The following is a 14486-nucleotide window of genomic DNA, read 5'->3' as shown; positions in this document are numbered from 1 at the left end:
TTGACTCTGTGATACAGGTCACATGGTGCATGTAAAGTGGGTCCAGGAAACGGATGCATAGAAGAGCTCTGACTTCATTAAATAGGGAGCACAATGAGTCTTGACCTTTACACCATGACTTCTATACTCTTAAGAGGCTTGATGTCAAATGAAATTACATTTTATTTCTGAGAACCAATGACACGATAGATCTATAGAGATTTTGTAATCTCCACACTGGATCATCCTTTATGTCTTTGACAGTTTTCCACAAAGTAAGGTTAAGCTTTAACCGCTTTGTGTTGCGCTGGATTCACTCTGCACGCGCTCTCTGGGTATCAGCGGAGGTCTCCGTATTGATAGATGTCTGCAGAGACACTGACTCTAGAGGTCAATCCGCACAATGGAGCGGTATTAGCGCTGCGTGACGAACGAGCTGTACTCAACAGCAACTGATAGAAAGGATCCAAATGGGAAAATCTAAGGGCAGATTCCCAACTAAAAGTTCAGTTTCTGAATCAAATGATGATGCATTGTTTCAATGTTTCACAAAGGTTACCAAAGGCTGAATTCAAATAGGTTAAAACAATGGTTCTTTGGCTGTACTCCCCACAGTTTAGAGACTACGCAAGTTCTGAGTTAACCTATCTCCTACGAACAAACTAGTCATCGAATGGTCGGTTCTGTACCTAATTATTGTTACATTTGTGGTCATATAAAATCTTTAAATATAACAATTTCAGTTGTAGCAAACATGCAAAAAGGGCACCACTTTACCAGTTACCACAACAGGGAAAGAAAATGTTGTTTTAACCAATGAAATGACAATAATACATAATATGCATCCTAATATTGGTGTTAACAAAATGATTGAACCAATCAACACTTGACACGGTCTGAGAACACCTACTGGAGGCAGAACCAAAAGAAACTAACCAGATTTTTAGTAAAAGTTCAGTTAAACAACACTAAACAAGGCTTTAACACTCACTAAGATAAATTATGAATGAATTACCAACTGAATCCCAGACATGTGTCCACCAGATGGACAAGAACCTCCCTATGGGTCTCTCTGCCTATCAGCATCCTTTAACCTATCCAAGACCATTGCATTTAGGGCACGAGTAAAAGGCAAAAACTCTACAGCACTGACTCAAACCATGTCAAAGCCCTTGGAAGAACTAACTAATGGTTTCCAAAACACATAGTGACCGTTAGAAACTTACATCTGCTTCTGATAGATTCACATCCGTCATAGATCGTGGCACGTTTGGGGAAGTCTGGGGTTTACAGTCCCGTTTTAAGCTGTCCCCCTGGGCCGCTTCCTGCTGCTGTCCCTCTTCCCACTCCTTCTCCGGGGACGTGCTGAAGTCAGGGGAGAACATGCGATACTCTGTGTGCGGCCGGCAGCAGGTGTGCTGCACGGACCCCCAGGAAGGGCTGCTCTCGCCTGGGTTACTCCAGCGCTGGTGGTACGTATGGGTGGGGGTCGCTCCACCAGGGAGGCTCATCATGTCTGTGCGTCGGCCCGGGGTCGAGTTCTCCTGAGTGGGGACTGGGAGGGTGGCCGACTTCCCTATGTAGGGCCTCCTGTCTGACCTGTAGGGCACGTCCAGATAGTGTTGTCCCAGGGGTGGGCTCATAGCGCATGGTGGGGAGTTCACTGAGAGAGAGAAGCATAAATGAAAAACTGACAATTCACAACTTTCTAAGGCTGGTGAAACTTCAGGGGTGTTGACATTGACACATGAGTCAGGCTTCTGCGTCACGTTGAGGTGTTGCTGCCAAAAAAACTTAATTACCACAATGGGGAGTGAGTAATTGTTCTGCTAAGTCCCACTAAGTGTCGTAACACCATCACAAGTGTCGCAAGACCATTAAAAAAGACATTGAAGAAACCTTTTACACTGGAAATTACCTGAGACCACTTTACTCATAAAACAGCACCGGAAAGAGAGTAGGAGGGAATATTAAAATGGCCAAACCAGAATCTCTTCTGGTCTGTATTAGCTATAAGTAGTTTAAGGATGCTTGTTTACTCTAAAGCAGCCCTAAAGGCATCAAAGGCAACTACACTGAAGGAGTTAAGAAATGTCAGAGCAGAAGTAAAATTCATCAGAGCAGAACAATTTTGAAATCTGTAACTGTAAGCATGACTAAGTTTAGTCTTGGAAATGAGTCATTCAGTCGCTGGAAAGCGAGGTTACAAAAGGACAGATGAATCTAGGGAATAGGGAAACGGCACAGTCATCTCGTCGTTGGTACAGAAAGTTGTCTCACCTCTTGAGTTGTGGTTTTTCTTCGACCCGTCTTTCCCACTTTTTCCAACAGCTTTCTTTCCAGTCTTTTGGTTTCTTTTGGCTGCAGGTTTAGAATCACCATTGGCGTGTATATTCTGAATAAATAGAACACACGACATTTTAGTTTTCATTTCTAATTCCGTTAGAAGATGACATCTCTTCTGATTGCTCGACGAAATGCACTTTATGCTAATAGAAAAACATTTTAAGATCCCACCTCTCATTTCGCCTTGCTAGTGGCATTAATGTGTCTGTTGATAGGTCTACAACTTGGTCCAGATTGAATTCAATTGATATCAAATTTCACACATTCATTGTCCCAAGAGGATCAATCCTAGCTCTTACTTTCCTTTAGTGTCACTAAGAGGTTGAGATTTTAGTTTTTTGTGAAACACTTCAGCGGTTCTTTCTTTTAAATATTTATCAGCATATGTTAGCATGCTAACATGATGAACTGGTGGTAAGAATACAAAGTAAACACTATACCTGTTTAACATCTTAGCATTGTCTTATGAAGACTCGTAGGGCTTACAGCTTTAGACATTTGTTTTGGTTTTAGAGGTTTTTTACAGAAAGGGTGGGCATAATATCTTCTCCCCATTTGGGTCACTCGTCCTTTTAGCAGCTACATTGTGAGACACTAAGAGCTGCTGCTGATCCACTACTGGCAGGCTCTGCTTTGTTTGCTTCTCACTATGATGGGCATTAGTCAGAATGGGCACTGAGTGACCCGGCAACAGGCTGCCACACACACACACACACACACACACACACACACACACACACACACACACACACACACACACACACACACACACACACACACACACACACACACACACACACACACACACACACACACACACACACACACACACAGTCCTACTCTTTCACATCTCTCTCTGGACCACAGATTACACAGTACCCTCTTTGGGCCATCTGCACTGTAATAATACTAAATAAGCATTTATGTTAAATTGTGCCATTTAGGTCACCATAGGCTCTCTGGATGTCACAAGCAGTTGGCAGCCTGTTAGACACACAATGGCCTGTTGCGTCATGTGACCCCCAGTCTGCACTTGCAAACATTTGCACATCTACTGGTGCAGCAACAGGTACATTTGTATAGATACTTAGGTTGTCAGGGAAGCATCAGTATGTTAATGCTGTGTTAATAAGAGTGGTGCAGAGATAAAGGAGAAGCATTTTGTTTAAAGACGACATGTTATGATCATTTTGGAGGTTCATATTTGTATTTTCTGTCACTACTGTGACATGTTTCCATGCTTTAATGTTCAAAAAGCCCTCTATTTACATGACATAGTGATGTAATTGTGTTACAGAAGCAATTCAAAGGAGTCGGGTTCAGTTCAGGCAAGGGGTTAAAATATTTCTGTTTAAATGTACCTTTACTTTTCATTAGGTTACCATCAATAGGGGAACCTGGCTTAGTAGACTGGAGTGATTCTGTTTTATTCTTACGTGGCTTGAGTGTGGTTTCTCCTTTTTCTTTGTGCCTGAATGGGCTCCTTTCCCGTCTTTGGTTTCAGTTTTGTGTTTAGTCTTTTTCATTTCTGCAGGGAAACAACATGTAACAATCATCAGGTTAGTGAAACACTTAAAAACCCAGGAAACTGATTTATTCATGTCTCGATTTCTCAAGATTAAAGGACAAATGCACCTTTGTTCAAGTCCATCTTAAATGGGACGAAGCCTGCGAGCTAGTTCAGGCAGTCAACTCGAGCACTTATGCTGCATTCATACATAACGCCCTCTTGCCACTCTACAACCAACCAAACGCAGTCTCCTTAATTTGCCGCTCTATTGAACCTGCCAGATCTCTCTCTATGCATTGCTTGCGGCTACTATTGCTGCAGCTACCTCTACGTCGCTGCTGCTTGCTGCCCCACCACCACCCCAGCTCCCACCCCAGCTTCCACATGTAGGCTCGGGGGGTTAGTTATTTAATCATCACTCATCGTGCTATGTATATCTATGGAGTGATGATGCCTGAGCCTAGTCGCCAAACTCAACTATATGCTGCTTCTAATAAACATGTTAAAGAAATACGTGAGTTGTCTGACTGAAATAAGGTCTAACATAGCCTTTGCTGTATATTCTTTCTTTTCACACTGGACATTTAACATCCCTTCCTCATGTGCCTCAATAGAAATAATCGGGTACAACATTCACAGTGCTTGTTTGGTGCAGCATTTAATCCCCAAAATTGGTTGGAAAACCCAGCCCAAGTCTTTGGACGTCATGCTGGGATTCCAAATGAACATTGCCATATAGATGAGCTTAACCTATTTATTTCCAATGTACCTTCATTGTGATTGTTGGGGATGCGGACTAAATCTTCTTTGCTCTTGGCGGACGGCCAAACCGCAGCATTACAGCCGGGGTTATCTGCCGTGGAGGGAGATAAATCACAAAGATTTGGGGTTTTAAATGAATCAACAATAAATGAATGAAATAGTTTTCGGAGTCACAGAAGGTCATCGGAGGTTTTTAATCTAAATAATCCACATAACAGTATTTTCTTTCCAACTCAGAGAAGTTCAAATATTGTGCTGTAGTCTTCCTTAAGGTGTAGGGTAGAGGTCCAATTGAAAGAAAATAAACACCCAGAATTAACAAAACCCAAAGGACATTGTTGTACTCACCTAGTGTGTCGTTATCTGAGGCAGACTTGGATATATGTGTTCTGAAAGTAAAATAATCAAAGATATTACACAACTGCCTCTAATAAGATTCATTTAGGGTAGACTCTAAGAACTAAGTAAAGATGATATGGCATTTCAGCCTGACAACAAACCAAAACAATCCCACCGATACCAAAAGACAGACACAAACAAAAGCCAACCATAGAGCATGACTAAACTGAGGACAAGTTAGATACCGTGCAGAGGTGCATGATCTGTTCCTCAAACTGTGCCGGGAAGTGAAGGTGTTGAGGTGACTGCATACTGTAAGCAAACGGGCCTTCAATCCTCTTAGTCAACCAGCTATAATCTGCCGTCTGCTTTTTCAACTGTCTGCAGGAGACTGCTTGTCAAAGAGCATTTACTAACAATCAAAATAAATATATATAGTATATATATTATTTGTTTCTAATGTCTATGTCTTGAGCTGTCGATCTTCTTAAGATACATGATTGAATTGTCGAGACCAATTGAACAAGACATAAGAATAAGACGAAGAGCACAGCTGTAGCAGGATGGATTTCCAGTGTTACTGTAAAAGGCGGTGACAATAAACAGGGAGCCATATATTATTACTCTATGGGAGACAAAAGCCTTTTCCCTGCGTGATTTTCTCTGCAATTTACACGCACGTTCAACAAAAGAAACAGAAAAAAGGTTTTACAGTAGAAGCCTGCAGGATTACAATGTTTTGTATTCAGTTTCAGAGTCTGTTTACAGCATAATGACACAACGAGTAGTCACAAAATGCTCTCACCTTCTTTTATTTTTATCATAGATGGTCCTATGAATCTGTGGCATCTCCTGAATGAAAACAAAGCATTTTCAGTCAGATGTTGGTTTATTATCTGCACAATAATGATTTAATGAGTAAATGATTGTTCAATTACATGTATTTCACAGTTCTGAATTGTGTGGCTTCAGCAGCAGCTTTCAACCGTTTCATAATCAGCTTTATTTTGAAAGTACAATCTGGTGGCTGGGGGGCCACAAGTCCCAATTCCTCTGTGGAGTGACCCGTACAATCTGATTATGATTGTTAGCAGGCCGCCTATAATCCATATGTCATGCATACAGTATGAGCGGACACACAGTGTAGGTTCCTCCTTTTCTTTCTCCTTTCTCCCTGCAGCAGGCGGGCAACCACCACAGCCACCCGGGCAACCACCACAGCCACCCGGGCAACCACCAAACCAATACTGGATATATGACACTGTTTTGTAGGAGCGTCTATGTGCAATATATACATGTGTATATTTTTGTATATAGCCATATATAGCTGTTGCATTGTTGGAGGAGCTTTGAATCTTTGAATCTTTGAAATATAGATTTTACTTTTGTTATTACTGGCTGCTGCTTCACTTCCTCAGACTGTTACACTACTGTTGTTCAACATACACTTTTTACTTTTTACACACTATTAAAGTGGTCACTTGCTGATGCTTCATTACTTTTATGTTCAACGCTGCTACTTATTTTCATAAACATGTTTTTTCTACTTTACTCGTCTTATTTTGGGCTGTTATCCGCACTGTGTCTTTGCTGTAATGATACATTTCTGGATCTCTGACTCTCTCACCATAGAGATGGATCTTCCCGAGCCGTGCCACTTGTCATCCAGCAGCACCGCCGGGCTGCAGGAGCGGCTGCATGTTCGGCTGGAGGCTCGGCTGGGGATGGGTCGGAGGGGTCCGTCACCGGAGCTCTGCACCGCCTCATACAGGCTTTCCATGGACCCCTCCTGATGCCAAGTGGACAGACAGACAAACAGACAGAGAGACAGAGAGACAGAGAGACAGACAGACAGACAGACAGACAGACAGACAGACAGACAGACAGACAGACAGACAGACAGACAGACAGACAGCTGCTCAATTAAACTTTCTCAGCAGGCTTGATTCATGAATGGGTTTCCTCCGTACTGATGGGTTACATCTGATTAATACTGATGAAGAAACAAGTAGTGCCCACATATTGCGCAGGATTTGTAGGTTGCCTACTTCCTGTTGGTGGTGAGGAAATGTCATACAGGCTCACACATCAGCTTAAATGATTGTTTCCAGGGCCTACAACTGAGGAAAACCTCAATGGTTGAACAAGACCTACATGTTTGCTGTATTTCAAATAGACGTACAATTAGAGTTATGAGGATTTGATACGACTGTAGGGATATGCTGCTAATGCTGCTCCAAAGCTCTTTTAAATTTGCTTGTCAACCAGGGATGTAGTGGAGGATTGAAATTTACGCAGCACAGATTTCAGTCAGGATTAAAATGTGTGTGGCTTGTTTGGATTCCTTCTAGGAACAATTTCTCTCTTCATCCCTTTCGTCTTGCCTGTATGTTCACGTCTTATCTTTTTACTGAACAGACGGACCTTTTCAGTGGCAACAAAGGAGGAGACTTGATTCGATGTCATCATCAGTTGATGACTTTTTTAGGTTTTAAATCTCAAATAATTTTTATTATCTCGTCGGTATTGGACTAAATGGGGCAAAGCCTGCGAGCTAGTTCAGGCAGTCTACTCGAGCACCAATCATACATTAATTATTATTACATGTTACTTGTTAGACGCTTTTATCCAAAGCGACTTACATACTCAATACTGTGGACAATCCCCACAGGAGCAATTTGTGGTGAAGTGTCTCAGGGACACAACGACATGCTGACTGCAGTGGGGTTTGAACCTGTGCTCAGGCCCGGTTCCAGAACAAAATGACTCAGGTTGCATCTGAGATTAGAGAGTGTGCAGTGGTAAAGTGCTATTTTTATAAGTGGGGAGTGGACCTAACCTCCTCTAGGGGGGTCCTCACCTCCTCTAGGGGGTTCCGGGGGCATGCTCCCCCGAGAAGATTTTTTTTTTAATATTGAAGTTAAAAGCTTCAATCTGGTGCACTTTGAGAGCAACATTAAGAGATCTATGGATATATGTGCTCTTTGCTTGATTCATGCCTTCCCAGTCCCTTATCATAGCCTATAAGAGCATGGCGCCAGTTGTTGTAGCCAGTTGTGGTGAAGGCATCTGACTTACTTGAACCGAAATGTCTACATGCATAGCAGAAGATGGCATCTTTTTTACATATTCCAGCCAATCTCTGTTTTGAAACCATGAGCTGCAAAATGAGCGCCTTACCCCACTGTACAGGCGAGTTGGGTACTTTTTTAAATATACCTGGGCAGGCTCTGTTTTGCCGAGGTCCTCTGGCACTTGCAGGCAGCCGAGGGGTGGCGGTGTTTGGGGCAACGAAGACGGCTGCAGCTGCTCCGCCTCCGTGGGCGAGGCGGGCAAAGCCGGCGTGTCGGGCGGGAGGACGTTAGTGTCCACGACAGTGGCCGCGGGTAACGTAATGTCCCCATGATCTGAACTGTTATTACCGGCTGCAGTAGATGCAGTGTTACTGCTGGCGATAAGGGCTGGTTGTTTTAACCATTTTCTGATGTCCATCATTGACTGCTGGGTAAGCACCTTGCTGATGACGAACGTGCAGCGGCACAGGTCACGCACACCTGACTTTACCGTTTAAATTGATCAAATAAATGCACTAAATTCTTCTTATTATTATTATTATTATTATTATTATTATTATTATTATTATTATTATTATTATATGTAATATTGTTCACTTTTCTTTTTTTTTACTTTTACATTTTTTTTTTTAAACTTTTTTTTCAAATGAGGGTGCATAACGACTCAACTGAGGGTGCAATGCACCCTTATGCACCCCCGTAGAAACGGGCCTGCCTGTGCTCCCCTGATCCCAACACCAACGCACTATTCCACTGCGCCACACGCCTCCACATGTGACGCACCTCGTCCCTCTTACAACCAAACAAACACATTCTCCTAAACATGTCGCTCTATTTAAGCTGCCAGGTCTTCCTGCCTCTGCCTCGCTATGCTGCTGCTGCCACTGCTGTGTTCACTTGCTATAGCTGCGTTCATGTTCCTGCTGCTGTGTTTCATGTTGCTGCTGCTTGCCTGCCCCACCACCACCCCAGCTCCACCCCAGCTTCCACCTGTAGGCTCGGGGGATAGTTATCTAATCATCACTCAATGTTCTTTGTAAATCTGTGGAGTGATGAGGCCCGAGCCTAGACGCCAAACTCAAACTATATGCTGCTTATAATAAACATAAGAAACACGTGAGTTGTCTGACTGAAATGTGAAGAAATTAAAAGAAATAATACAGATATCCTCACATTTGTACCTTTCTATATAATTACAAATACTTTAGTTGTACTTCCCTTCATTCGCTTGCATATGTTGAATTGTGGAGGAAATTCATTATAAAATTATTTATATTCAAATATCCTTCAAGATAGAGTTTTCATTAAGCTTTACCTAATGTCTGTACGTTTGTTTTCAAAACTAAACTAAAACGCTCAAAAGTCCTGCATCAAAGAAATGATACGTTTATTTCACCTAATTACTTTCAATTAATGTGCCAAATGATGACCTACATGTAGGTAAGATATGTCTTAGTTTTGATATTTGTTTCATTTGTCTTTGTACTATGACTCATCATAGTGACGTGAATCAACAGCAACAGAGAGGACAATGAGTGCAATCACAGTTCACGCCTCTGACTGTAGAACGACGTTAGTTAATAATCCTGATTGTTGGTTAACATCCCCAACATCTGTCCAAATGAAAAGTTTGTACATGGCCTTGTGTCAGCGTTTAGCGTGACAGCTGCAGCAGCATCTGAGGGACCATGTGTGGGAGGGAATGGGAAAAGGCTGCCACTGCACATTGTTTTTACACTGCTTCAATTATCAATACTCTATCTGCTTTGTCCTCTAGCATTGTGAACGCATCAACTACTACATAAACTACGGCATTAAAGTACAAATATATAGGAATATTAGGTAATTATATTCATATCATGCATTTCTACTTTTTCACATAGAGCTGTGCAGAAACGAGCAACTTTAATATCAGAAGGATATTTATAATGACAAACCAATAAGTGGGTTAATGATCTGACTACAAATAAGAATAGTAGGAGTTTAAATAGTTACATTTCATTGTTCTCTAACTTATTCAGAGGCTGATACAACCACATTGTACTTGTTTTCCCAAACCTAATGATTTACCCAGCATGCCGTGATCAACAGATTTAAAATGTACTGGTTGCATTTCAATCACATGGCAACACTCCTCTTTCCCTCAGCCTCTCACACACAGCTTGTCAAGTAGACACAGAAATGAAAAGTGTGTCTCTTACCAGCGAGAAGCAGAAAAGGTTCATGTTGGCTGCGAGGTGTCCTGTGCGTGTCGGAGCGTCTGATGGAGTTGGAACAGCGAGCTGAGTGACGGCCAGAGACTGAGAGACACAACAGCTCAGCGTGAGCCCGCTCTCCTGCTGTCTTCTCAGATTAATACCACAGTGAAATCCCTCCACTAATCCAATAGATGAACCACCATTACTCTACCAGCTAAAGCAGAGCTCACTCTTGACAACAGGCCCTGCATTGGTGGAGCAACAGAGTGAGTCTTTGTTTTGAATCTTTATTTTTTAAGCGGGGAAGCTTTGTGCAGCCGACATGCTCTTTTTTTGGATCCTAAACCGATAGCAATGGAAGAATCGTTATATCATTTACCCAATTATCAAAACTAATGTAACAAAAACAAAATATAAAATCACAAATAACAGTCCTGCAATCAAAATCGTAATAATAGTATTATCAGCCAAAACTCAGCAAAAATATACATATACAGCAAAAATGAATGTATAAATACATGTATATGACATTTGTAGTTGTTAATACTGCTGCATCAACGTGTTTCACTGTTGCATGATTTGCTTCTCTGGTAGTTTTAATCCAGTTGGTCCAGTTAAAAAGGTTACAAGATAATGGTGACGGGAGGGGTTGGCCTTCAGAGATGACTAATGGGGTGAAAAAATAAACACATATAATACGTTCGGATACAAAAAAATACCTTCCTTATGATGGCTTTTTTCATTTTATTGGATTTGTTTCCTATTTTATTACATGCATTGTTCAAAACAGTTGTGTTCTACTAATGATTGAAATATTAGCAGGGTTATTTTGACGAAGAGATTCTTAAAGGCATTATCTATTATCTCAGTATAAAGAAGAAGCACGTGATTTAGAAACTCCGTAGCAACAACAAAGCTTCAAACTGTCCAACTGGAGCAGTGCCAAAAATGTTGCAAGATCCTTGATTAAATCTAAAAAATGTCTCAACGAACATGATTGGAGCTTTACACAGCCTTGCCCCAATGTACTGTAGATGTCCTTTAAGAAAAACAAAGACACTTAGCATGAGGCATGATGCTAATTCTCACACGCTCAGCAGCACAGCTCTTCCTGTGTGGGCAGCAGATGAGATGTAGTATTTCCCTCATGCTCTCAATGTGGCTTTCTGCACACTGACTTCTTCAGAAGTTTCAATAATTCCTCTAAATCATGGAAAGTTGTAACATTTTTGTTTTGGGGTGATTCCCCCAAAATTGGTTCAAAAACATAAAGATGATTGCATTAACGTCCACTGTGTGTGCATCTGTGTTTATTTGGCACATGAACAATATGTGTGTATTTATGGGTAACACATTAAGTGTAAAAGGTTCTGATCTACTAATCCACCAATCATCCACCTCTTTCATCTGAGCTGCTCTAATGTAAAGGAGGAACAGCCGGAGAGATTAACACTTATGACCTATATTTTACAGATTTATTTGCCTGATATCGAGAGGCCCATGAGGTTTGGAGGTATTCTATATCCATGCCATTCAATCATTGAACGTCTTTGTGTTTTTGGTGGAACAGGAAATGCATTTAAGAAGGAGATTAAGTGGAGTATCGGCTAATAAATAAACAAACCAGCATTATGAAAGGGTAACGTTCCTCTTTAATTAGTAAGCCAAGCTTTAAGATGCTTTCTTTGTAGTTAATATTACTATTCCTGGCCTCATGTTGAACCATAACTTTGTAGATGAAACACGCTTCGCAGTGTTTTGATGGGCATGAGTCCAGCACCGTGCATGCCTGACAGTAACAGGGTGTGAAGAATGTTCTCTGAGTGAATGAATGCTGCCAGGCGAGATTAACACACTGAACAGGAAGTGAGAGAAACACTTTTGTGAACAAGTTTTATTTGTTTCTTTAAAGATAATTAATGTGCCTGGCTCAGTGGTGAAAAAGGTGAGGATCATCAGATGATAATGTACTTATGCTCATCACATTTCTGTTACCATATAAGTGTCTCCATTTGATCAATGTCTGTTTGGTTAAATGCCAATCTGTCTCTTTGTTTTTTTTAGTTTAGTTGTTATTGGTTTTGGGTTATTCTCATTAGCTCACATAAATGCACACACACTAGACCAGAACACCTCTCTTTGTGTGAGGCTATGTGGAGATGTTGGACAGAATTAATTGGCTTACTATAATGTATTACCCAGTTTACCTTCATGAAAAAATTAGGCAACTGGCCTTATAGCGACAGTAAGAAAGAGTAAAGAAAAAGTGTTTGAACATAAGTCCTAATACAAAATGTTGGTTGCATTGTCTTCCCTATGAAACATTTGCACACCAGATTCTTTAAAATATTTTAAATTGCATAATTATCAAAGGCTCCATGTTTACATCAGCAGTCTTCTATTGTTGCTACATTTCACATTATGCCCCAAAATTAAATCATGAGGAAGTCAGCACACTGTTTTTAAACCCACCTCACGTGGACACATTTGCTGGGTATCATTTGTTTAACCTTGTACATCAGAACAATAGGCCTCTGTCTAACATGTAACAAAAGACAGCTGAAACAAATCTAGCAGATCAATTAAAAGCTTTATTTCTTTCCATTACATGTTTTGAAACAGCCAACTTCAAGTTACAGCCGACACAGACAGCGACCAACGCAGCACTGACCCACTAACTGACATCAGGAAGGATTAAGTGTGTGCGTGGCTGTGTGTGTGTCTGTCTGTGTCTGTGTGTTTTGTGTGCGTGCGTGCGTGTGTGTGCCCTTGCGCCATCACTAGATCTTTGAAGATAAAACATGGCTGTGAGCCAGTGCAGTTTTGGTTGTGAAATGAAGAGTGAGACTAAATCATTAATCATAATTTCAAGAGCGAATTGAAAGTAAAAGCAGGATAGGAGTGTCAGATTGACAAATCATTTTCTATCAGATTAAGACTCAGATAATTATTTGTTCTCGTATTATTTTATTTCATCTGGAAGTGGAAGTGAGCGCTTATAGGGAGGCCTCAGGGTCCGCAAAGGTCTTCAGAGCAGCAGGTTGTGAATTCATCATCATCTCCACAAAGCTCCTCACAAGTTCGACGAAGTTCTTCTCCTGTCGACAAAATAAACAATGTACAATGAGTTTACAAACCATGTGTCATCGTACCAGATAAAAATGGCTTCTCTAAAAATGCCAAACAAACATGATAAAACATACACATTAGATATAAAGTACAGAAAGAGCTTAAGTACCGCGCTCCATGGTCTTGCAGTACTGAGAGGATGCCGGGCAAACTGTCTCCGCCTTACAGTTCATGTCTCCTTCACAGGTGAAGCATGTGAGTGAGAGCACTGACGGGAAAAGACAAAAGCAATTAGAATGACTTGCTACAATAGTATGACGTTTTAAAGACAACATCAATGTTAAGTTAGTGGTAGTACAGCATAGCTTTTCACAAGATAACACAAGGCCAAACTCCGGAGCTTCGGGGACAGAGCCTTCTCTGTGGCAGCCCCGAAGCTCTGGAACTCCCTCCCCCAAGACCTCCGTGAGTCTGATTCCCTCACCCTGTTCCAGTCCCGTCTCAAAACCCACATCTTCAACTCTGCTTATCCTTAAACCCGCCCCTACCCCTCTGAACCAACATCCTCCTGACTGCTTTTCTGTTTTTGTTTTTGTTTTTGTTTGTGTTTTTGTTCTTGTTTTGTTTGTCGACCGTACTCATAATGTAAAGCGTCTTTGGGTCTAGAAAAGCGCTATATAAATCCCATTTATTATTATTATTATTATTATTATTATTATTATTATAATGTACGTCGACACTCAGGTAATTCTAGATTCAATGCTTTTATTGTCATTCGTACATAGTTACAGTGTAGTTATGTCGATGAAAATCTTAGGTCCCAGGCTCCCCCAATGGTGCAACACAATAAAACAGAATAGAAGTAGTGCCATAAGAGTCAAGTGATACATAATTTCTAAGTTACAAACAGGTGAATGTTACAAATGATGTATCACTTGTAGACTCTTATGGCACTAATAGGTAATCAGCATCAAATAAAATGCTTCCATTATAGATTAAATGTTTTTACTTCATATTTGATATTTCCTTTATAAATACGATGCTTTAATATAATTATAATTGGAATATGGCTCACCTTGAGCGCTAGACAGCAGGAGCACCAGCGTTAGCAGTAGGACCTTCATGTTGTCCGATGGTATGCGGACAAACCTCTTGCACTCACACCTTTATACTGCCATTCCACATACCAGTCTTTTATTTAGTTGGGCA

At 41.1% G+C, this 14486-nt stretch overlaps 2 protein-coding genes across 2 annotated transcripts; both read right to left on the bottom strand.

Moving 5' to 3' along the window:
• Positions 1-1193: 1193 nt before the first annotated feature.
• LOC307037297 (uncharacterized protein) lies at positions 1194-8428 on the bottom strand (the record flags this gene model as incomplete). Its single annotated transcript, XM_079678068.1, has 8 exons — positions 1194-1642; positions 2260-2374; positions 3762-3853; positions 4605-4688; positions 4946-4986; positions 5742-5788; positions 6564-6725; positions 8156-8428. 8 exons carry the CDS (start codon positions 8426-8428, stop codon positions 1194-1196), a joined length of 1263 nt encoding a protein of 420 aa, XP_079534194.1.
• A 4351-nt stretch (positions 8429-12779) lies between these two features.
• On the bottom strand, positions 12780-14482 carry LOC307036877 (lymphocyte antigen 6D). The gene is made up of 3 exons (XM_079677485.1): positions 14353-14482; positions 13447-13545; positions 12780-13306 (listed from the first exon to the last, which is right to left on the bottom strand). Exons 1-3 carry the CDS (start codon positions 14399-14401, stop codon positions 13218-13220), a joined length of 237 nt encoding a protein of 78 aa, XP_079533611.1. The 5' UTR covers positions 14402-14482; the 3' UTR covers positions 12780-13217.
• Between the last annotated feature and the right edge of the window lie 4 nt (positions 14483-14486).

This window comes from Notothenia rossii, assembly GCF_949606895.1.
Source record: "Notothenia rossii genome assembly, chromosome: 4".
In the NCBI taxonomy this organism is placed as follows: Eukaryota; Metazoa; Chordata; class Actinopteri; order Perciformes; family Nototheniidae; genus Notothenia; species Notothenia rossii.
The sequence above is the reverse complement of the archived record's forward strand: the minus strand, read 5'-3'. Positions and strand labels throughout refer to the sequence as shown.